Raw genomic sequence first — 26,454 nt, 5'->3', positions numbered from 1 at the left:
TAGCAGTGATCCAGTGACTTTAATGTTGAGAAAATTACTGTTTTACCAGACTAAACAAAATTTATTTGGATTTCAGGAAACTAATAAGATAGACTTTAAAATATTGAATTGAACCTACTGGAAACCCCAAGTCTGCTCAAAATCAAGGAGTTCCTTATAGCATGTTTGTATCACTAGCTATGTATAATCACATAAAAAAATAATTGAGACCATTTATGAGAGAATTCATAAAGGAAAAAAAAATACTGGAAACTCACAATCAAGATAGAAGATAGAATAGATAATGTGAAAGATTTTAAGTGTTGTTTACAAGCTATCAATTTGAGGCAGAAATACTATTGTGGAAGGAGTTCTTTAGTTAGATAAATACTAAAGAACTCCAATACATTTCAAAGAAGTTAAAATTTAATATATTCGTTTTGTTATTGTTATAGAAACAATATGAAATTTCAAACAATCCCTTATGGAATTGGTTTTATTACTTTTGTTATTTCCAAAGTCTGTGTCGCTTGACATTAACAACTCATTTATTGACATTTGTTTTGTGATAAAAACATAAATAGGTATGTATTTATATGACAGTTGAGTGTTATAACATTAAAATAAAAATACCATGTTTTCCTCTTCCTATCCATGAAACACTGTTATCTAGGTCACCAATGACTACTTGGTACATCCTTTGGGAGATATTTTGTACTTCAGACAGTGCGATGTGAAGCCCTTTCCCCGCTCTTACTTCGAATACACTGGCTTCTCTATTCCTCGGGGCTGGGATGAATTCATAGCGAAATTCTTCCGCAGTCGATAAAACCATTTGTTCTGAAATTAATTAGACAGATTGATAATTTTGAATAATTATTTACTTTCATTTGTCTTACTGAATCTTTAACTAATAAATCACAAAATCATAAATAAATATATGGCTATCAATCACTATGAAATAGAACTTACACATGATTAAGGCAAGATATAAGACGAAAAATTATTGTAAATGAAAGATTTTTGATTATATGAGTGACAAGTATAAAATTAGGAATAAAATTGAGGAATAGCTCTGAATCGAATAGATTCCTTATACTTCAAATCCATTTTTAAGTTTCTGCATATTCCATATAAAAAAAGATAACAAGAAAAAAATTGAAACATAGAATAGAAGTAGCTGATAAAAATATTTTTCAGAACAAATTAAAAAAAAAAAGTGTCCAATAGAGAAAACTTAGTCTAAGGCTGTTATAAAAAATAATTTGAACCTCATAACACAGTTAAAAACTTTTAAAAATTAATTTAGAAAAAAAAAACAGGTTTTGGTGTATTTTAACCAAACATTATAATTGAAAACAAGTAAGTGCTTTAATACAAAATCTTTTAAATAAAATATTAATGTTTCTGTTATTATTGATGGCTGGTAAATAAAGAAGAGTGACTTTATTCTGATGGTAGAAGCTTATCATTGCATAGATCAGAATGCAGTTAATAAGTTATTCATGGTCCATATTTGTTTTCTAATTTATGTTTTCGAAGAAACATATTTATTTCAAGTTAAATATATGATATTTAATAATATTTGTTGAATTTACTAATTGATGTGTTCAATTCCTTCTCATAGTGAATCTAATACCGGAGAGCGAACCCATTAGCCATTCAAGATGTTGGCATTAAGTAAACAGTTTCAGTTCAACTTAGTGTCAGAATTTACTAATGGTATTGATTACTTGAAGTCAAACATAGAAGTATCTTCACTTAAATGATCAACAAACATCTGATTTAGGACTTTAACAGTTTAAGAGAAGAGAAACTGCTAAGTGGAAGTTAAGTATTTATAGTACAATTGATTAATATTACATGTCATTGGAAATGAATTAGGAAATAAAATTTTAAAATAAATATTGGACGACTGTGTGTGAAATGAAATTTTTGATAGTTTAATTATTATTGAAGACATAAAGGCATTGCCTAATTAAATAATTATAATATTAATAAATTACTCACCATTAGCACAGAAATAGGCACTCTCGATATGCGTCTTCACAAGGCCTTCAGGGCTTACCAGAATGGATTGCTGTTTGGTCACTATCCCCACCATTGAGTGGTTCTTTCCTATCTCGGTTGTCATCGACTGGCAAGTATCGCTGTTGTATGCTGATACTTCAACTGCAACCAGGTAAATATTTAAATTTATCATAATTTTCCCTTAAAAATTATCAATTTGTATGACTTATGAATAAATTTACTGTGATCTCATTTTTTATAAAAGTCCCATTTATAATTAAATAATACTTAAGAACTAAAATGCATCTACTTAGTTTATGACCATAAATGAACCCAAATGTTTAGAGCCTTGATTTTGTTATCGTATTTATTCAAGGATAGGGATTCATCTCTGTCCCTCCTAGTTTACGCTTTATAGTCCAAGATCCACAATTTGGTCGATTCAAAATTTTGTATCACCCGTTCTGTTACTCATTAGTTTTTGGGGTTCTTAGATTATCTCATTAAATGATATGATCAAACCATTTGAAATTTCCAAACTTCCTTCAGAACTTTTATCTCCATAGCTTCCCTTACTGTTATAGTTCCTAAGTTGATCTCTTTCAATATTTATAGTAACTAATTAGGCATCGTTTTGTCTGCCATTAATCTGTAAACATGTTAATTTAAAATAAATCCTTGAATTTTCATTAAAAAAAAGTTGGGACTGCTTTAATGAAATTTGACAGTTTTCCAATCTATCAATTACCTATAGCTGAAAGGTTTTGTGGCTACCCAATTTTCTTTGTATTTTTTACTAACTTCCTTGCCAAATGTACTAGTCCTGCTTACTACTGCCACAAAGGAGTCGTTATTTGTTATGGTCTTCATTTAAATTCTATAAAATTGGAAATAAGTGGTTTGTCTTAATTTTATTTTATTTCTCCTTTGGCATTATAGAATATAATTTATAATCATTTACTTTAATATTCATATTCCAGACTAAGAAATTACTACCAAAGGGTAAATATAATATAAATTTATTATTTTTTGTTCTGCTTTTATATTACTTAATGTCAAAAATATATTTTTGGCGAATTTGAAAATTACTCACCATCAGTAATGTAAGTTTTTGGAATGATGCTTGTATTTGCTTCTGGATTACTGGATAGGTGATAGTTTAAATATAAAAACACGGTCTTCCAAAATAATTATTAATTTGTACATAATTTTAATAAAATAACTAAAAATAACAAATCATCTTAAAGAATTACTAAATTTATTTTTCAAGATATATTTTTAAAGCAGTCTGAGTGGAAATGAATTTTTGTCCTAAGCATATTTCTTTAAAAAAATATTTGAACTATCTTTGATACTTTACACACAAATTTTAAACTGTACATTAATTCAAAAAATTTCAAAGTAATATATAAAGAAAATGAACATTGCTAATAAATATAAATTACTATATAACACAACTCTGGAAAGGAATGGATTAACTATCTTGAAATAATAAAAATAGTTGTGTTTAATCTAAATAATATAATAAAAAATATCTGCATCACTCTATACCATGATGGGTCTCATGTTCTTAAGTAGAATGTACCATTTATGGACTAAGTCATACAGCACAGTAGCATGCCTAAGGAAGGTGGAAGGATACTCCATTCAGGGCCAAAGTAAATGAGCACCAAGGATGGGACTTTATTTTTATTTATTTATTTTAATGATAATGCTATTGAAAAAGAAACTACTTCATGTTTTGTTTTTTTTATCAAAGAGGAATATTAACTATTTTTAAGATAAAAATTACCATTTTTTGTGTATTAGGGCCTCAAAAATTAAACTGTTGCTGGCCCAAGATGGTCTATGTATGTATCAGATACGAAGCCAGTGACGGGTACCCTCCGGGATCCACCCAGCCTCATAAAACGGGTGCCCTTAATTGGGTAAAAATCTGGCAGTCGACATGATTTTGACCAAATCACCTTCTTGCACAACTGTTGGTTTAGTAATATTACTCCCTTACAAAGTATTAAACCCTTGACCCTTCATGACAAGTAGCGGTACAGATTTAATTTTTTTATTAATGCCGCCAATCTTTCTAACCTCCGATTCACTCTGCAATATGATAGATAAAACAGAAACCTTTTTTTTTTACTTATCTAAAATAAACCCTGGTTCTAGAGTAAGAGTTCTTTCTTCTATTTTCTGAGCTATTCCCTCCCATTAAACTGAATAACTGATTTCAAAATTATCTTAGAAAAGTAAGAATATTTCTAAATAGTATAGGCCTCTCAGAAAGCAATCAAATTCTTTTTACCTGTCATATTCTTAATGCCAGGGCTGGTTGCTACAACTCGAACAACTAAGCTTGTAGCTCCATGTGGGCCTAGACGTAATTTCTCAGCGACAAAAGGTTGACTACTACCGAGAAAGTGAGCTCCCTCACTTAGCGTAAGAAGAGCATTAACCTAAAACAAAATAAACTAGTGAGTTAAAACTATTTTATTAATCATTTCAAATTTTTTAAGACAAAGTATAAACCCTAAAAGCTATTTTTTGAAACACAGAAATACTAAAAATAATATGAGGTTCATTTGAAAATGGAGTTATATTAAACAGCCAATACTATAAATATCTTTTTTTTTCATATTCCAAACAGGTTGTATTTTTAAGGTCATTCTCTTCTCATTTTATTTTTTTACAATTGTTTAATGATTGATATTTATATGAATCTGTTAAGTAATAAAAATCTTTTGAAGATTATATATTGGATAGCTAACAAAAGATTACATATATATTGAAGATTACATATACAATTACCCTCGAGCTCTTACTTGGTTAATATGTTGATTTAGTCATTATATATTTGGAATTAAATTGAGTTTTAATGCCAGTAATACATACAATATCAACTTTTATTTAATTTATAAACATATTACATATGAGTTGATAAATACTACAAAAGGAACAATACTTACTAAGATTTAATGATATTAATATTTATTACTTAGTTTCTTTAAATTATACAGTTGTTTTATTGTAGAGGTTAGAAACCCGTGATATTAATCATGAAAATTATTCTATTCCTAATTCTCAACTTTAATTTTACATCTCACCACAATTCTTCCTCTATGCAATTAATATAAATTTATATTAATATGTGAGTATGTATATTGTACTCACATCAACACAAGAGTTGAGATTGTTACCAATCTTTATGTCTACTTCGAGGCTCTCTCCAGCCCTGAAACCTGATGGCAGATGGAACTCCACATCAATTGGTTGAAAAACCGTAATGACAATAGGATAAGAAAATCTTAACCCCATTGCCTGCGACACTGATAGTGCCCCAAGTGACCACTTTCCTGGTTCAGGAGGAGCCCTCAATCTTAGTCCAGTTGCTTCCACATCGCTCCTGTAAAATTTCATTAATTATTAAATAAAACCTTATACAAAGTCAGAGAAAACAAATTGAAAATGATAATATCTATTATATAAATTGATTAAAATTAATTATAAATAAGATAACTTACTATAAGATTCATGACACATTTCTTCTTTTAAATAAAATAATCGATGTTGAAATATGTGCTATGATATAGTGCTTTAATACAGTGGGATTCAAACTACCTTCGCTGCCTTCAGTTGCCATATAGTAGTGATAAAGAATATAAATGAAAGCCTGAATTTATTAAAAGTTCTGTAGTAATGTGAGATTCAAGAATAATGAAGATAATTGATTAAGAAATATGAAAAATCTAACTTCTCTGCACAAGTTTTGGATTTAAAGAACAATTTTTTAAAAAACTGCAAAATTCTTTATTCAGTAAAAACAATATAATTGAATAATACAATACTCACGTATAATTAAAGCACTGCCATAACCAGAGCTGCTCGAGGCCGGCTTCAGGCATAATGCTGTGGTGGACTCCATGATGTGCTGGCCTAACTTCTTGTCTCCCACCGCAGTCATCCCAGAAGTAACTCACTCCGGCCTCACTCAAGTCCAGTTCTAGGCCTTTACTCCTATTTAAATATATTACTGATCAATTTCAAATATATAAATATGGTGAAAATGCATGTCCCATCACAAAATAACATATAAACCTCAGCAAGTAAATGAGAGTGATTTAGAAGGTAATGGAAAATGAGCATTTTCAGAAGATCACGATGAAATAACTAAGAATAGAGACTGTTATACTAATGTGTAAGTTGAATGTTAATTATAATAAATACAATCATCTATAGCAATATTAATATTATTATTTTAATTACATTTTCTGGGAGTGCAAGTCTCCTCCTCTTCCACCAACAAGGCAAACCAGTGAGTCCAGGTCAGAAAGAATTTGTAGGTCCATTATCTGTCCAGGATACCAAAATTTCTTTTGTTCGATATTCACAGACACCTAGAAAGAAAGATGTTATAAGATTTTGAATTGGAAATCTTAAGTATATGCCTTTTATTTTAATATGTTGTTTAGTTCATTTGGCATTTACTTTTTTGAAAGTTATTCATTAGTGTATGATTTTATTTTATTTTTTTATAAAATGCAGGCTATGATCAAGTATATTTTACTCCCTCCTAACCTTATCTAAATTCTTTAAATGAATCTGAAATTTAAGTTAAATTAATCTGGACTTAGTGAACGTAAATAAATTGAATATGGTAAACTTCTATAGCGAATAGACCTTAAATATTTAATGAAGACAATATATAATTTTCATCTATTGAATGTAATTTTTTTTTGGAACATTTTGTTTGATACACAGGTAGTGAATTTAAACTTCTTTTATTAGTCTCCCACTAATGTTTACATTCAATCGTGGACGTTTTCAGGTTTCATTCCCTATCTTCAGCATCATAATAAAATTTACCCTTATTTTGTTTTAGGTAAGATGCATAGCAAATAATCCTTTTATAATTTTATTTACCTAATAAGAAAATACTGTGTACAAGATCACAAATTCGTTATATAATATTACTGAATATGAGAACTCAAATCTAATTAATGTTTTTTTCAGCAAAGAATATTTTATATGGGGGGAGGGGAGATGGAAGATGAAAATCTTGATATAAACCTTCATCAAGGCATATTCTCATGAAAAATGTAGCCTTTGTAATACATATTTGTAGGAATTCACATGGTTTTATTATTTGCAATTTCTTATCTAATTTTCGTTGTCCCACTTTTTAAAATGATACACAAAAAAAAAATAATAAACAATTAAATAAATAATAATAATAAAAAATTAAATTATAATGAAACTGAAGTATTCCGTTATATGTCTTATCAACAATTTATCGTTTTTAGTACGTTCCACTAACCTCAGTTAATAATCTCTATTAAAAAAAAATTTTATTTCCTTCAATTGAATTTATTTTTTGAAGGTACAAAACGCTCAATTATTATTAAAACATTCTGTAACAAAACCAGTTTCGATTAAAATCGATCTTTTGTGAGCTAATATGTTCTTTGAATGAGAAAATTTTATAAATGTTTGTTTAAATGGGTTGCTTTCTATTTATTTAAATAAATTTAAAGCTCATAAGGTTGCGGATCTGACTTAAATTTTGAAGCATATTTTATTGTTAGATTTTCTCTCCAGGAAGAAAAAAATGCAGTTATTTCACCCCAATTTTTTATTAACTATGTATAATTACTAACTAATTAATTAACTATGTATAATTACTACAATTTTTTAAAAACTATGTATAATTACTAGTCAAAACTGATGAATCTGCCAAGTATAGGTAGGGGGAATAAAAAATGGCGGATGTTTCAAAACATTAAAAATAATTAATTTTCTATTCGGAGCTCTATATCTAAAAAACTACCTACAACAATAGAAAATCTAAAAGAACATTATTTAAAGTAGAGTAAATTTACTGAAATATGAGCCCTAATAGAGCTATTTACGTCCAATAGTTCTCGAGATATGCCCTTTTAAAAAATAACATTTCCTAGTTTTATTATACATAGTTTTGAATTAAGTAATCAAATATTGGGATAAAATAACTGCCTTTTCTCACCTCTTGGACTCTTGTACTATCATTTGTAAAGACAGCTTTCCGAATTAGACATAAATATTACCGATTAGAGAAGTTCCTTAAGCTCCTGTACAAATTCTAAGACCCGCGTTATGGACATAATCTAACACCCTAAACAACAGGAGTATTCTTGATGTTGTTTTAAATGTAAAATGTTTTACCATGTTAAATGTTAAATGCATAAGAGCTCCTAGCGGATTTTTTTAGCAACTTGTTTTATAACCTTCCCTTCCAAAACTTCATTTCATTGTTTACTTCTATGTGTTGATTCATTATTATTATTATTGTCACCCATTGCTTTATTAGTTATAAAATCATCTAAAACAATACTAACACAATCAAAACAAAAAATACGAGCAAGTAACCTAATACAACAACAAATAAAACGGTGAGAGCTCAGCTGGTCTGTTCGTGACGTCATTCTCCATTTAAAAGACTCCCAACCATGTTAGGGGTATTCATGATGTTGTGTTAAATGTTATAACTATAGGATTGTGAGCAGCCCTATTTGAAGTCGTGTTAAACGTTAAATGCATAAGAGTCCCTAGCGGATTTTCTCAGCAACTTGTTGTATAAGCCTTTATGTTTATAACCTTCCTTCCAGACCCTCATGTTATTGTTTACTTCAGTTTTGATTTAATTAATTAATTAAAACATGCCTAGAGTGAGTGAAAAGTGGAATTTGTGTGAAAGTTTAGCTTATGAGTGTCTTATTGATCTTCAAACTTGTGAAGAAGAGAATGAAGATGAGCTAATTGACAACTGTATTGAAAGTCACAACAACTAATATGGCGGCGATCTCAACTGGTCTATTGTGTGACGTCATTCTCGATTTAACTGACCAAGAACAGACTCTCAGCCATGTTAAATGTTATTTCGTTTTACCACGGCAAAAGAAGGCAATTTTTTTCGATTTAACACGAGTTTTTCCATTTAACACGCTTTAACATAGATCATGAATACCCCTGTTATATGTTATATCGTTTTAACATGGCAAAGGAAGGAATTATTTCTCCATTTAACATGAGTTTTTCCATTTAACATGTTAAACTAAAGAACATGAATACCACTATTGTTTGGAATATTTTTATGAGAGTTTGTCTATCGATCCTCCAGGTTTGAATATGAAATGAACACCCTTAGTTCAAGTAGTTTTTTTTAATATTTATATCTTCTTATTAAGTTTTATATATATAATTTCTCAATCAATTAAATTTAATTATATTGTAAGTTTACTTTACTTTACAATATAAAAATACATAGAAAGAGTTAGTCAATTCCATGATGTTGCTAAATTTTCTTTTTCTTCTGGCTATTACATTACTATCAATGGCCACTGAGTGTAAACCACACCCCAGAGACATATTTGGCCATCAGGACAAACCAACTGCCTGAGTACAAATGGGCCAAACAGGTTGAAGGATCGAGGCGAGATATAATACAATTTGTGGGGGCCCCGCGAGCCGTTAACAAGGATATATTAGGAACGTGCCCCGCCAACCTTTATTTTATATATCAAAATAACAAAGTGCCCTATATATCATAGCCTCCCGGACCAACGGCGTCTACTGATTTCTAGCCCAGATTCTCGGGAATTCTGTAGTAATTTTTTCCCATCTTTTTTTTTTTATCTGCAGCATGGTCATCCTCCCGTGAGATGGAAACTAAATAGTATTTTTATTTGTGTACATGGGTATTTTCAGCAAACGAAACCTCTATAAATAAAAATTATGCTTCACCTCAGCTAGTGAAAATAGTTTTGAGAGGACTACGAATTTTTAAAAAAATGTTTACTCAAGATTAACAAATACTCGTTTCGTTGCAACTCGCTGTAGTAAACTACTAATAGGAATTGAGTTCTCATGAAATAGATTTTCGAAGAAAAATCTACAAGAGAATTTAAATTGTAAAATAAATACTGACTAATTGCAATTAATATTTAATTATTAAAATACAAAATCCTCAGTAAAATCCTTGATGCACCCTATTACATCACAAACTCATCCATAATGACCTCAGCATCGCATTCGTTGCAGATTTTGCCCAAAATAGATATACCTCCTTTCATTACAAAACACTTACCCACCCAAACCCACCAAACATCACATTTACTTATTGTATTTAATTTTTTTTTTTGTTTGATCGTTTTTTTATTGTTCCAATAATCCAGTGGTGTTAGCTACATATTATTAACTACCTTAATCGTACCCTGCAATTAACCTTATAATGCCACAAGGCAATCAAAGGGAATATCTCACTGATATATCATTTAATATGTATATATCTATTAACCACATATACGAATATAATATATTTATTTATTTATACTGTTGTCAATTTCAATAAATAATACAAATATATATATCGAACTTTTTTCCAAAAGGGGTGAACCCAAGCTTTTGAAGATTTCATGGTCTATTTTCAAATAGACGCAGTTACTTCACTAGAAGGAATAAAAAAAAAATTATTTGGCATAACAAAATAACAGATGAAGGATGTTTTGAGAAAAAAAAAAGTTTTGCTAACCTAAAAAATAAAGAAGAGATGAAATGATACTTAGAACAGTAAATGGTTGATAAGGTATTGAGTACTCTCTTATTTCAAAATAAAATGTATTTAAAGAATTACTAATTTACATGAATCCGAGATACTTAAATGTAGGTTTTGAAAAAACTACACCCGTTAAGGACTGTTACTTCAGGGGCCATAGTTTATTTTTCAAAATGAATTCTGAATGGACCTCATAATAATTAGGAAAAAATATTATTAACAAATTGTATAAGTTTTAAACAATAAGTGTGAGTAGCGACATGATAAAAAAAAAAATATTCAGGTAATGAAAAGTGATTGTTTCTGGTTTAGAAATAAAAAAAAAAAAAGGAGAGAATTTTAAAGAGAAAAAAATATCACATAACAGAGATTAAGCATATATATTTAAAAATAAATGATCTTAATATCATTCAACAATAACTTTTTGAAAAAAAAAGAATAATAATAAACCTTGAAATATGGCATATTTTGGATATTTGATTTCAGTACTTTTGTTATATGAACTTGAATTTTGGATTTTACTATTAATTATAGAAACTAGCAGAAAAATAAAACTGTTTTGATTTTAATCTAAATTATTAAGTGTTATTAATAATATTATTAGTTGGGCCGCCCGCAGTTCAGTGGTTAAGACAGTCTAACCAATTTGATGTCTATCGGCGGTGTCGGTTCGAATCCAGCCTGGAGTGTTGACTTTTTTCATTGAGTGGCGGTCCCAAAAAATAAAAAACTTTTACCCTCAACCATGGTTAGGCAGTATAGGACTTCACTAGTCTTGGCCGAAAAAAAAATTATTATTAGGTGAAAACATTAGTTTAGCCCAATAGTTATTAATTTCAAAGAGGCAGTCATTTGATAACTATTACTGTAAATATCTCACTGAAGGGTTTCAACCTATTCATTACGATCTGCTGAGATCCGGAAATAGTGGAAACTTTCCATAATAATCAGAAATTAAGTTTCTCACTGATAAGTACTGGTACTGGTATTTTGGTGGGGGGAACAAGTCCTGCAAGTGGGCCTAATGGTGTTTTTTCCCAACCCCTGACGGCTACCTAGGTTCCCGCCGCGGACTAACCAAGGTGGACTCCCACCTGGGAACCTCCCCCAAGGTGACACTCGTCAAGATTCATTCCTCGGGACTGCCGAAAAATGAATGTGATCTGCCTCAGGTGGGAATCGAACCCACAACGTTTCCCCGCACGGCCGTCACGTCCTTACTGATGGGTATATAAATTATTTCACACGTACCATTCTATCGAGTTTGTAAAAAAATAAATAAACCTACTATTTTGTGAAAACTGAAATTGTTGGTTGGCCAAAGTCGGTTAACTATTTACAGACGATTCAGCTTTCAATTTTAATGTTTTCGCTTTGAATAGTTTAAATCGATCTAGTTGACTATCTATTTCTAAGAGTCTATATCGGCAGATTCATTCAGAGGGAGAAAATGAAAAACAATATTCTCTCTGATATTTCGTCGTTTCTTACTATTCTTACTAAAGTTGCTTACACGAAATAATCAATGAAATTATTGAAATGGTTTATTTATTATTTGATATATCGAAAGATCTTAATTTATCTGATATGCACGCGTGTTGCCAATTCTAATTTTCGTTAAATTAATTTCTTCGTTTCACATATTATACGTTAAAAGAAAAGACATTTAGGTATCTTTATGTTGTTTATTTTTACCATTTTGCGACATCCCAGTTTTATCTAAACCATATTCATCTTTTTTCTATGTTTTTCTGCTAATAATCACTTTGAGAAAGTCTACTCAAGGTTTATTTTCTCACTATCGCACCTAGACTATTATTCTTTTTTAAAATATTGCTGGAAAATGTAATTCCACTTCTCTAGATTCAGTTCTTTGCGGGATGTTTATAGCTGGGTGGCATGAACTAGCACCGCTGAACGGTATCCCCTAACATCCTATTGGCTCACTGGACGTAATTCAGCTGGACACAGGCCACTCTTGCCCAGAGTTATAATGATTGGGATTGGACCAGTTCCAGTCGATCGCCGCCCGTTATTGAAATTTATTGAACCGGATCCAGGAGAGTCAAGGACGCTCGCTTTAAATCAAACTAGGCTCTGCAGGAAACTCGCTATTCCTCACATTCCATGACAAGACGATTTTATTTCATTATTTTATTCAGTGTATCGTCTGATAAGTTTCAAAATAAGAAAAAAATTAATACCTCATCAGGTTCAATTATATTAGGTGATGGATTGATTAAAACTATTTTCTGTTATTCACACATACACACAATAAAGTGTATATGAAGCGTTTAGCTTTAAAATCAGCTTCATTCAAATTTAGGAAATTTTCAGATGAGCGAAAAAATTTCCCAATGACATGCCGATCAGTTTTTTGAAATTTTTATCAAAAGAACTTAATATCCATGATTAATTTACAGTACTTTCACTTTTAAGTAATTATAGCTTTTCGGAATTTTAAATTTGAGATGGAGCTGGTTTTGAACCAAACTAAGTGAGTAACCACCTTGTTCAATGCAGTACACTGAATAATGTTATTGGAAAATAGTTGAAAAAGTAGAAATGGAAAATAGAAAAATTAGAAATATAGTTTGGATTAGTAAAAAAAATACACTACACAAAGACACTGTTTTTCCTTGGTGAACTTTCAACAGAAAAGATAAAATTGGTAAAAACAGGGTCGTCAGTTCAACACAATCTGAATTGAAAAATGAAAATTTGAAAAAAATTAAATTTGAATACAAGATAAAATTAATTTACAAATCCAGAAACCTATATGAACACGTTTTTATTCTCGTCGTTATTGAACCACCGATTTTCGTGGTTTCTTCTTTGAATGATCAATCTGGATACTTTTCCACTGTTAGAGGTGAAAATATGAAAAGGAAATTTAAAACAAATTTGCACTAAAGCAATAGATCCTGCACCAAGCCAGTAAAACCTCCCATGATCAAAATAACATACCACAATAATCTTAACGACCAGGGAAGAAAGCTTCGAGAATATGATGTTAAAGGAAAAAAAAAAATTTCTCAAAATTTTGGATGGAGTTGGTGTTGAAGATACACGCCTAATGGCTTGGTTTTAATACATTAATCTTACGGTAAACCATTTTTTACTAAAAAATTAACTGAAACACAACGCTTGTTCGATTATCCAAAAAGATTCGCTTGATTAATAAGTCTAATATTTAGAATATTGCTATGATAGAGTATTCTTCTTTCTTCTTAATGCCTTCTTGAGCAACATACCAATGTTCAGTTCTTGTAAGAAATGTCCTCCAGAGACCTCTTTACGTGAAGCTATCTTTCTGCTTAATAACTATAATGATTTTATTTGTTCTTTTCTTTTTTTATTTATTTATTTAATAAAATTAAAAAGAAGAAAAAAAGAAGGTGGGTCTTACTTGGTTAATTTAAGAGTTACATTTTCTTTAACTATTGTTTATGAGGGGTACAGTTTCATTCAAAAGATACCCCCTAACTATATGCAATGTTATAAATTAAAAAAAAAAATGATGCCACAAAATAAATAGATTAAAATAATAATTCTTAAAAAAAGATAAAAGTAAAGTTAATAACAAAAAAAAATAAAATTTATGGATTTAACAAAATATATAATTGACTTGTAATGGAAATAAAATAAAAAGAAAGTGAATTTAGGAAAAAGATGAAGAGACAAAAAAATAGCAATTTTCTTTTCTTTGATATGAGAGTTCGGTCGATTATTAGGTTGAAACAAAATAATAATAACACTTACCTGTCGCTGGAATAGTTTTACATCAAAACTGATGACGTCACTGATTGGTTCCCCTTGATCCGTGACGTAATAGACAAGGAGATGACTGACAGGTGCCATCACGGCTTCCACTGTGAATCTATAACAGAACATAGTGTTAAGGCCGCTAGGTTCTTAATTTTGTATTTGTATTGTAAATTATTTAAATTTTCTTTAAAAGAAAACATATTTGTTTTAAAAGTTATTAGTGTTAAATTATTAATATTGTTAGTCTGAGAATCAATCGCAACATTGGCAAGCCGGGAGGGAGGTTATTATTGTTTACCCCCAGCTCTTGTAATCTAATACGTGAGTAAATAGTCTCGCATCCACTGTGATATCTCGTTTGTTTAAAAAATAAAACAGGGTATTTACCTGTAATGTATTTTGTTTGATTCGCAGAAAGGATTAAAACAATTAAAAAAGACATTGTAATTAAAGGCATTAATTTTTTTATCTTTAATAATTAATACGTTATTGTTTTTTTGCTTCTTTCATTTATTTGTTTTTCTTAAAATTATTGTATTATATTTATGTATACATATATTTATTTTTCTAAGTTTGATCTTAGGTTTTTTTTTTATGGTTGTTTTTTTTTTTTTTGTTTCACATGAATAAGGTATAATTCTATACAAAAATGCTTTATATGTATTTTATGCAGATATCTTTTTTTTTGTAATCAATTTGTATTTTTCTTTTTTTTTAATGAAATATGAGAAAGTAATATTCTATAAAAGGCAATTTCGTTTGTTACAACAATTTTTGTTTATTCAGAATTATATTTATTTTACACTGTACGTTACCAGCACAGGTTCAGATATAGGGGTAAAGTTCTACTTGAGTGCATATTTTTTATCTAAAGAACTCCCCAAAACACGGTTTAATTATATTAAATGTAAAAACAGAAGTATACTATATCGTCATCAAATTTATAGCTGCATATCGATGGATAAGTAATGGATAGTAAATTAATCTGAAATAGTTAAAATAATACTTCTTTTTTTGTTGCCCCCATTTGCTATTGGGATCCTTCTAGCTATTGGTGCCATGGGTACCTAATGCTAACCCTAAGGTTCCTTATTATTTATGCTAGAGTCGCTCCCTGCACCTTCCTATTCGTTCCATGTGGCTAATAGGAGGAATTTTTTGGTCTTCTTGCCATGCGTTCCTAACCCTAAAGATTCCTTATTATTTATGCTAGGGTGTCCCCCTGTGACCCCTTACTCGTTCCATGTGGCTGATGGAGGAGGTTTTTGTTCTTCTGTCACCGGTTTCGCCTCCATTGTTTTTATTAGGTCTCTGTGATGATCCATGTGCATACTTCCTTAGTTTTCTCTTCTTCAGGCTTTCGGCTCCCCTCTTATCTTTTTATTTTGGACAGTCTTATCTTTGTTTTCCCCATAATTTAACGAAGAAACTTAACTTTATCGACTTAGCAGCCTCTCATTCAGAATCAAGCTCTTCGCTCCATACAGAAATACTGGTAAGAAAATAAACTTGAAGTAAATCGTTGTATCCTCTTTTTCCGATAAAAGAATTACAGATCTAGTTGTTTACTTAGAATCATTATTGTTTTGATAGAATTAGAGATTAGGTCAGAATTTCTTAATCCCCTTTATCAGATCTAATTAATAATTAAGTGCCAAGGTGTATGAAGTCAGTATTTACCTCTTTACTATATACAAACTGGTCGTCCTCTTCTGTTCTGTAATAATCATTACTCATTCTACATTCTACTCTATCACTACCTCCTGAAGTCGCTGGGGTATTAGGTAATAACCTAGGTCTTACCACAACCTCGCTATTCCCGAACCATTATAAATAGATTTATTACCTAGGCATATTTGCATTGGTAGGTGCTATTAAAAAACAGTTTCTATTAATTAAAAACCTTTATCTCCTTCCATCAAAGCCTAATGCACCTTTTTCACAGAATCTGCAATAAGGACTCTATCGCCAGGATACAGGTAGCTCTTATATATCTCCTCTATAAAAGAATGAATGAGATATGGCAAAGGGTTCTCTCTGTGGGCTTTATGGAAGTGATTTTGATTTATTTTCATTAGCTTTAATGATTTTTTTGGATCATTACAATCGAATTTTATTCTATGTAATATAGTAGCTTAGCACATTCTTAATTTATAACATAATTGAATACCCTTATCTTAAAGCAATAATCAATTATTGAAGCAAAGCGTATTCTCCATCGAGGAGAAATATTCATTGTGCCTCTTGGAGAGGACTCGGCCTGTGGAACGATGAGGCGTTTGGAGGCTGGAGAGTGCCGATTCATTAGCCTCGTTGGAGCCCTCTTGTTTCAGCTCTCCAGCCTCGATATGACCACTTCCAGCTCCAGCGCTATGAAGTTTAATTCAGCTCCTCGATACCGTCAATATTTGTAAAGGAGTGAAGGGTCTCATTATTTCTCTTTTTCATTGTGGAAAGATCGTAATAAACCTAACGGCGTTATTGTTTATTTTATTAAATATTTTTGTTATCATAGGTTTCATTACTAGGCTAACAGATTTTACTGGAAATGTCTAATAGCTTTTACAAGAAATTTATTTCTTGTTTAAAACATTTGTATTTAATTAAGCCATAAACTTTAATTTTTTTTCTGAAATATATTTAATATATTGAATCTAACATAATCATATCTAAAGCAGTTAATTATTACAATTTTGGTAAAAAAAAAAATTGTTTTTATATTTTTATTACAAAATCATTGTGAATTATCGTTTTGGTATGTGTGAATCAGTATCACTTATAATTGAGTGCCTCTATTATATGCAATATTATTAAAAATAATTTAATTTAATTTTCAAACTAGATACCTTTAAGTATCGTGATTCGATTTGCGGTCACCCATAATAATTTCCTCTTTCATTTTATGAGTTAATTATGTTTACTCTTTTATTTTTTTCTTATATAACCATATGCATATTTTACTTTCAAGTAAAAAATTAATGAAGTTGGTGTTTATTCCGTTCATTTTATCGGTTTATGATATTTAAATAAGTTTATTATTTTATCTGCTTTTCGACTTTTCTATTTAAAAAAAAACACTCAGAAGATATATATTGTTATTTTATGATAACTTCTAAAATCACCTGTTTTTCACATACAAACAGTTACCATATAAAAATGTATAAATTGAATCATTTAAGTCACAACTAATTTGCCTACAGCTCAACGTAACTTATTTTCACACAATATAAAAAAATTAAAATCGATCCTGGAAATTCAATTTAAAAAATTAATAATAAAGAATCAGCTACTTGTTCATATAAATAATAAGCTTAGCACCGCTTGTGGATTTGGTGTTGATACAACTAACCATTGTTTTCACATATTTCACATTCTAACAGTAGGAAGAGTAATTAATAAGAATAATGATTGAACTTTTATGTTTATAGTCAAAAAGGGCGAGCTTTGTAATTTTGCAACTGAAAAGAGACTAGCATTTCCTGCCTTAAACCTATCCTGTATATGTCCTTAATTTTTTTTCTAGCTATCGTAGGGAGCGAAGTAGCTCGATAAGTAAGACGCTGTGGTAATATATTCTAATCCAGATGTAGCGGATAATTATTAATTATCTATTCTGTTGCTGTAGCCGTGAATTAACCCTGTGGATTTGGGAGTTGTCCTGCAGCAGACCTAGCCGCTGTAAAATGGATAACCTTAGGAAAAAATTAGTGGTTGTGCGAAATCATAAACAAATCACTCCTAGCACAACTTTTGTTCAAGTAACAGTACTTCCCTACAAAGTGCTGGTCCCCTGACAATCATAGGTTATAGTGGTATAGAATGATTTTTCAGTCCCCAAATAATTAAATTTCTGTACCTCTTAAAATTTATTACCTCTCAACTTATTTGAATTGTATGAGTTTCAGGCCTTAAAAAAAATTACTGAGGCGACTGATAATATTATCACCACTTGACACTAATTGTTATCATCCATAACTTAAAAAATATTTACACAATTTTAAATTTAAAAAATACCTAATATAAATTAATACAGTCAATAATTCAACATAACTTTATAAATTGTTTACTAAATCTGTTTAGCAAAGCTGCTTACAACTTCATGGAAGTATCTAGGGCTCTAAAAATAAGGCATGGAAAATCCCATAGTTGTAAAAATTACGGTGACCAGAGGTAGGGGATTATTTGTATTCCTTTTGATAGTATCGTGTTTTTTCGATGCATGATCAGTTAAGATGATGAATATATAAATTAGAGGAACATTTTATTTTATAATTTGTATTTTATACGTTGTAATTCATGACTACTGAGTACTGTCATATGTTGTTTATTAGGGATCTATGATTATTTAACCGTGGGTGATTAGTAAATTAATAAATCATTTTTACTTAGTAATATTTTTTAATGAGATATTACTTCTTATTGAAATAATATATACTTTTTATAAACCCGTTTTATCTAGCGAATTAGAACGTTTGATGCTTACAGGACGAATAGCTGTTTACAAACATCTGTCTAGTGATGCCCATCCAAACATAAATCAAGATGGAATCCTTCCACCTACGTTTCGGCCTAACTCTAGGACGTGTACCTGTCCCGTCTGTATTCATTAATATTTTTTTGGAATCCGCTTGTTGTTACGCCCTACAATGTTATACGTCCATCTTATTCACTGCAATATATTACCTGAACTAAATTTATCGGGTACAGTTCACGAAATTTAGTGCTTTTAAGCTTTCTGAATTCTCTGATTAAATCAGACTTCATCGGTTGGAATATTTAACGCAATATGAAGATGGTCAGGGTTGCGGTCATAAATAACGAAAATAGTTTTCAACTATTTATTATCCGACATTTCATCCCATTTTGTAGGGCAGTTTAAGATAGTATCTTTAAAGTCTGTAAAGATATCACGTATATAATTAGTTGAAAACTAATTTTATTATTATTGATCGCAACCCTGACGATCTTCTTCATATTTGAAATTATACGGTCTACATATCTACATATATAATTTAACGCAATTCTTTTAAGTTTTCTTACGAATGCCAATTATTGATTGATGATGGAGGTTTAGACTGAGTCCGAACCCCTTCCCTTGGCAAGCACGTCGACCAAGAGGACAATGCTTTGCCACCTCCCGAGCAGAGAATAATTTTATTTTCTAGTTTGTATTTTATGTGTTGTATTCATACTAGCGGGAACAGTGGTGTGTTGTTTAATAGGTATCTTTGATTATTTAACTGTAGCTCATTAGTAAATCTTTCTACTAATTAACATTTTGTAATGAGATAGTTCTTCTTATTTCTGAATAAATTGTTTCATTAGGGAGACTTTGGAAGGCTACGGTAGAGAGGACCGTAGGACTATCTAGAGCAGTTGATAAAGAAGGGAGCCCTGGAAGAAGACAAATAGGAAGGGCCGAGGACAGACACAGAGGCTGATATAAAGTTAATCTGGCCCTATATCAACTCGGAGCGCCTTTAATTAGTGAGTCCCGCTCCGAGTTTTGAGTTTTGTTCCTCGCTGTGTAATTAGCCCGAGGTGCGATTAGATTTATCGCCCAACTTTAAACTCACTCTCGCCTAGCTCGAAAAATATATCTCCGGAGGAGGGGGATGGAGGACGGGGGAAGAACTTTTTTAAACGAGGGGCCCCGACGAGAGGCTCGGTAAACAGAGCTGTCTTCTCGGGTGGTGGTTCATAATCTGTCCCGTCCAGGATTTTTAGGGGATTTTTCACTCCCTTCATCAAAATTCTACTGTGCCAACATGTCGTGGTTGGATCCTAAAATTAATGATCTAATTAAAATGTCTCTCTGGTACCTAGTTTTGAAAAGTTCAGATTCGTTATACTGTTCATAAGAAGATCCACAACCTTAAGGAAAAAAATATAGAGAATATATTCAAAAATATAGGAAAATAATAAAAAAAAAATAACACTATACAATAATTAACATATAATATATTATAAGTTTAAATAAAATATATTTGTTTCCCAAGTTACAGTATGGTTTGTAAGTACCAACCCAACGCTATATACAAAGTGAATTCTTTATGAAAGGGCAGCGTAGCTTTTCCAATAATTTTTCTCCGTCTTAAAAATATTATACGATTGAAATATGGCAATTGTACTTTAAAACAGATAGAAACTGTAGTTTTGGAGGGGATGAAGTTATCAATTTATTGTTAGGATCAAGCACTTTGAATTTTAACATTCTATTGGTTGAATCTGCATGTACGGGGGAGTTACATCGAGAACTAGACTTGCTGTTATTACCAGAAAATACTGCTTATAACTCTTTAATTCAAAAAATGTATGAACCTTACAATGGAAACAAATTATAGAGCATTAATAAGGTATACATATATATTAATAAAATTATAAATCAAATATATATGTATATCACACTGTTCAATTTCAGGCGCTTTTTAAATATTGCTCGATTTGACTATCTCGTCTCCTCTTTCCGTTTTATGCAAATATTTCAAAACTGAAATAGGACCGTCGCTCCCTGGGGGTCCTAGTGGGGCGGGTCCGGCCAGTAAGGATTGTCTTTTTTTTGGATTATGATCTCTTGTAACACGTCGTACATCGACCAATCTACTCCCTATAATTGTCTGTTAGAAAAGTCAGGGATACCAACGGAGGGCAGGATACCAACGTCTACTAATATATCCCTTGTACCTTAATTCCCTATTTCCTTATTAATGGAGGGTACGAAAAAAAAAATACATTTATACGATCCTACTACAGTCCACTGCTCTACTGACTGAGCTACCAGAGGACTGTTAAATTATAAAATTTGTTATTAAAGTCGTTTTATATGTTATAAAATTCAAAGAACCCCCACTACAACAAAATTACAACTCAAAAACTCCTTAAAATGGAGGCCACTACAGAAGAAGAAAACAGTGCGGAATCAAAATATATATTGGTAATATAATTATTCATTAATTTCTCATTGGTAATATAAATATTCATGGTAAAAACCACAAATTTCAGAAATTGGGGTTATGAAAAAAATGCATTTCTATATATAAATTCTATTGGAATATACTAAAACTAAAATACTACAAAATATATTCTAGTTGACCAACTTCACTGCACTTGGCAGTATTTCCACGTCAAAATTTCTAATCTTAACATCATATTTAAAATAGTAACTTAGCATGAACACTTTGTGAAGTGGTTTCATTGTGAAACAATATATCGCGTACATAATGAAATCCTTCGTGATAAACAATGTCTGCTACTCTCATATCAGAAAGGTGAATCCAAATGATCTGTCTTAACTCTGAAGAATAGAACACTAACAAGACAGGAGATAATACAGCTAATAATTGTTCAGCGTTCTAGAACTGTATGATTGTATGATGTATATTCTATTATACTATTATTAAGTTCTTCTCAAGAGAGTCTTTTTTCGTGCCATAGATTTCGAGGATTGATTTATTCCAGTTAGATTCAATAAAAACCTAGAAGTTGCATTGGACAAATAATCTGATAGTAGGTGGGTAAAAAAGAATCTTAATAGGAAATTATGAATAATATTTGTCCGATTATGAAATTATTACGACATTTCATAGGTTTGAAGGGATTAAAAAAAATCAATTAATGTAATATTGAAATATGATTACTTTTTTTTTAACACACCATTAACATCATCCAAACTAAATTTTTGTTTATCTTAAAATTTCCGCCCTGCTCTTTGACTTTTTGTCTAAGATGTTATATGAAGAAATATATTTTTCCTAATTTTGGCATGTCATTATGATATAATATTTAACATGGTTGAGAGTCTATTAATAGGTCTGTTAAATGGAGAATGACGTCACGCAACAGACCAACAACTAAGCTCCACACCATTTTGTCTATTGTAGTTTTGATTGGTTAGGTGATTGTCTTCCGTGTTTGATGTTTGTTGTTTTTATTTTGAACCTTTTTAAAACCCTGAAAAATAATGGATAAAACAATAATTAGAATGGAAGTTTACAAGACAAGTTGTCCAGAAAATCCGGTAGGAACTCATCAGCATTTAATGTATAACATGGAGCTTAAATTGGGCTGTTCATATTCCTATACTCAAAACTGCTTTTCCTTAATATATAACTATTTTTTTCCAAAATGGCAAATACTATATCGTGAAAGGTATTCACTGATCTAGAAAATTCGCTCTTTAAGGTGTTCAATATATTAATTTAATCAGAATGCTTTTAGTGTCTAATTTTTTTAATTTATTTTCGCCTATTTACTCATAAATATTTTTAAAAAATACTGACCAATGGATTTGGCTTCCGAAAACTTGGAATGGAAATTTTTATAAGCATATAATAGCTATGAATAAGAATATTTTTAACCTTATAACTTTTTAATAGCAATGGGTACAATAATTGAGGCATTCATTCCTAAAATATAGCATTGGATAAAATGAAAACTTTTGTTATGTTCGTTAATTGAAATGTTTAATCTTCAACCAGGAGTCACCATAACGTAATATCAACATTATTTTCTTTAGTATAGTATTTCATGAAGATTCTTATAATAATTTAGGAAATTCCGTTAAAAAAACACCTGAATCATCGTTTTCTGTGGTCATTATGAAAACTCTAATGCATATAAAATTTCAGTTATTATTAAATGCTTGAATTCAAATATAGGTGAGAATAATAGTATAGTTTTCACTTAAGACCATGATAAAATATTCTAATAAATAAAATTTCGCTTTTAATGCTAATATATATTAATAAATAATTCTATTGTACTTTTTATTTATTTAATAGAATCATATTTACTGCTTGGGATGCATGAAAGTTGTAAATTTGGTTGTTGTAAGTCTATGTTTAATTCGACAGGCGATTTGAATACGGCGCTCTAAGGTATACAATACCCGCTTTACCTAACTGCTGTTCGGGTATGTTGTTTTAGGCGCTTAAACCAAGGATCAGGTGCTTTGTTGTTTCTGAAAGCTGGTTCATCTTGTTAGGTCACACTCCGTATTTTTCTTTTAATGTTTATTAACTTTTAACATCATTAGATATTATTTAAAAAATCTTAATATAATTTTTGAATAGTATTTGTCATTATAGATTAATTTATTTTTTTTTAATTGTTTTAATCACTGGGCTATTAATAATTACAATTGATATATTTGTATTTCATGGAATAGAAGACTCATATTGTAGTGCACGAATACTTCACATTTGTTTAGAGAAGGTGTCTCAGCTATGACCTGCTATTTTCATTAGTATAATGGATTAGGATTTGTATATTATAATAATTTTTGTATGAATTAGTTTAATTTAATCTAATTAATATATTTTATAAAAATGAATATTGTTATGACTTTTTAATACCTATAATTGGACATTTTGGCTGTTGTAATGTTTTTCATAAAATAAAAATTATCCCATTGTGAATTTTAAATATAGAAATTTTTGTATGTATTAAATATGCACATATTTAATATATAGATACATGTATATATTTGTTTATGTTTAAATGTATTACAACTTTTCCAGTAATACCGTTTTTACCAAAAGGTGAATTCAATATATATCCTCACATTTAAATTTATTCAATATATATCCTTACATTTAAATTACATAAATTTAAATTAAATTACCTCTTTTAATATTTGTGTAAAATTTCCTAATTTTAAAATATCTTCCTGGTACATGCTTCAATATTACATTTAACTAGTTTTGGGAACAGCTTCCAACAAACGTTTTAAATTATGTATTTTTTTTTAGCTGGAACACCTACTTACATAAACTTTTTCGTCCCAAATAAAAATCTTAGGTATTTGAATAAAGAAATTCTAATTACACCTAGAAATAAATGGCCACTAACTCGTACGAACCTCTTACCACCGACTAAAAATATATATAAATAATTACTGAAAATTAAAAAAATACTCCTAAATACTAAATGATTAATTCAGGTTGGCAGTTGTTCAAAATGCGAGGAGAATGAAAACAGGCAATTCTCCTGTTCTCCTAGATAACCTAAGCAACTGTGGTGAGACGTAAAATTATTATTTCAAAAGAAGTTAGACAATCCCCTAATTTTCAATTACTAATATGTAAATCGCAAATAAATACTTGTAAGTAAAAAAAACCCTACTTTTAATTTATGAAATGGTTTTAACATCGCCATTGACGATATTATAATTAATCATAATTTCATTTAGGATTATATCAATGGTTTTATTATTAGGACAGAAATATTTTTTGCTGACTCGTCAGTATCAGCCTTTTCACTTCGTCCAAAGCCCATACAATAGATTTTGATTGTAAATTGTGATGTCGTTATATACTTGAGTCTTCAATGGACGCATTGGACATCGGAAAGTTCTATCCTCTTTAGATTTCTTTTGAAGAACTTGCTCTTCACACACATATATATACTATCATCTCTATTTAGGCATTACAGATTGTCTTAAAATACTTGAAGTCAAAAACGGCGACAATCATAGACACTATTATTATGATAGCCAATTCCTCAAATTAATTTTAATAAATATAGCTTAATTTTATATTACATTGTTTTTAGGGTTTTTATTATAATCATGTATTTAATGTAACCATTGGGTGGTTCAAATTCATTTATTTTAAATATATGTTCAATAAATTATTGAATAATTTAAAGGAAACTACAGAAGTGACTTTAATTTTCAACTAACCTTCTCAAACACATTTGATTTCCCCTTGATATAATATACCCTTGAAGCAGGATTGCCTTTCAATTAGATTCACTACCCATATAAGCGTATTGATTACGTGTTTGTCTTTCAGTAGGTTTTAATAGGATATTCAATTATCTTTAAAAACAAAAAGTAGTTCATCGTATTATTAATGTAATATAATTAAAACAATATAACTTATTCATTGCTTCATTAAAAACAGTCCATCGTATTATTATTAAAAAGATTATTTTTTAACTTTATTAGCACAGTTCTAAAACAAGTAGCTCATATATAATGTGTAGTCACAAAAATTATTAATTGTTTATAATCACAATTTTTATAACGCGAAATAAGTATGTTTATATTTATTTGTTTCAAAAAGTAATAATAAAAGACACTAATATATACATTTTTTATAAGCTAATGACTTAAGTTTTAGATTAAATTCATAATTATAGCTTAACTAATTTAATGGTTACAAACCTTGATTATTTAGAAATTAAGCTGTATTCATGAGTTGAATTTAAATATATAAGGCACTTGTAAGTGTTGCATAAAAGTGTCGATAATAATTTCAAAAGATATAACAGTCAAAATCGATGCTGGTAACTAAAAAAAAAATTATAAAATTAAGTCTGTTGTACAAACGATATTTAATGGACTTTATTAAAAAATAAATAAATAACCTCTTAATTTACACCTTTTAATAGATAATTTTCCTTCAACCAATGTCTTGAGTATTTAATTGCTATTTATGAAAAATATGTTTGGGGTATATGATAGCAGTAAACATAATATTGCCTTCATAAATTAATCTTACATCTCGTCCAAACTACCCTGTCACACCCAACTCTCTTGTGGCGATGCGAATGGTGTTAGAAAGTATGTTGTGGTTTTGTGGTTTCCTTCTTGTTAGTCTTGCCGGACCGACGTCATAGCGTCCTGTCCCCTGATTAATTAATAAATGGAAATCAATTAACTCCATTTGTTTATATTTTATTTTTAATATATATTAATAATAATTTTTAATTGAAATGGTAATGTATATAATGATGCACATGTATGTAAACTACTATTTTATTATGCCTGATACAAAATAAATAAGACTTTAGTTTAAGAAGATCTATTTCTCTATGGAATAAAGCTAAATAGAATTGGCTCAATGTCAACATAACGTCATATTATTAATAAAATAGTGAATTTTCATCTAAAAAATGTAAGAGTAAGAATGTTATAAACAATTACTTACAAATGAAATAAAAAAGCTTCCAAGACTTATATGAAAAATAAAACAAATAAAGACAGATATATCTACACCAATACTATGCAAAATTTTCTTTCTTCTTCGTTTTAAGTAAATACATTTGTAATTTAATATTACATTCATATTAAATAGTATATTAATTTTAATATTTATTTATATTTAATA

General features: G+C 29.7%; 1 protein-coding gene across 1 annotated transcript in view; it reads right to left on the bottom strand.

Moving 5' to 3' along the window:
* Positions 1-26,454, bottom strand: part of LOC106689017 (C3 and PZP-like alpha-2-macroglobulin domain-containing protein 8) — a gene marked incomplete at its 5' end in the record, with an annotated part of 143,321 nt that overhangs the window by 11,786 nt on the left and 105,081 nt on the right. The window contains 7 exon segments of the mRNA XM_014433756.2: positions 613-819; positions 1,990-2,151; positions 4,292-4,442; positions 5,158-5,389; positions 5,836-6,000; positions 6,250-6,380; positions 14,336-14,453. Of these exon segments, the coding sequence (XP_014289242.1) occupies positions 613-819; positions 1,990-2,151; positions 4,292-4,442; positions 5,158-5,389; positions 5,836-6,000; positions 6,250-6,380; positions 14,336-14,453 (1,166 nt within the window).

The sequence above is a fragment of the Halyomorpha halys genome, unplaced genomic scaffold (genome assembly GCF_000696795.3).
Source record: "Halyomorpha halys isolate HHAL.00 unplaced genomic scaffold, Hhal_1.1 Scaffold1259.1, whole genome shotgun sequence".
Taxonomy (NCBI): Eukaryota; Metazoa; Arthropoda; class Insecta; order Hemiptera; family Pentatomidae; genus Halyomorpha; species Halyomorpha halys.
The sequence above is the reverse complement of the archived record's forward strand: the minus strand, read 5'-3'. Positions and strand labels throughout refer to the sequence as shown.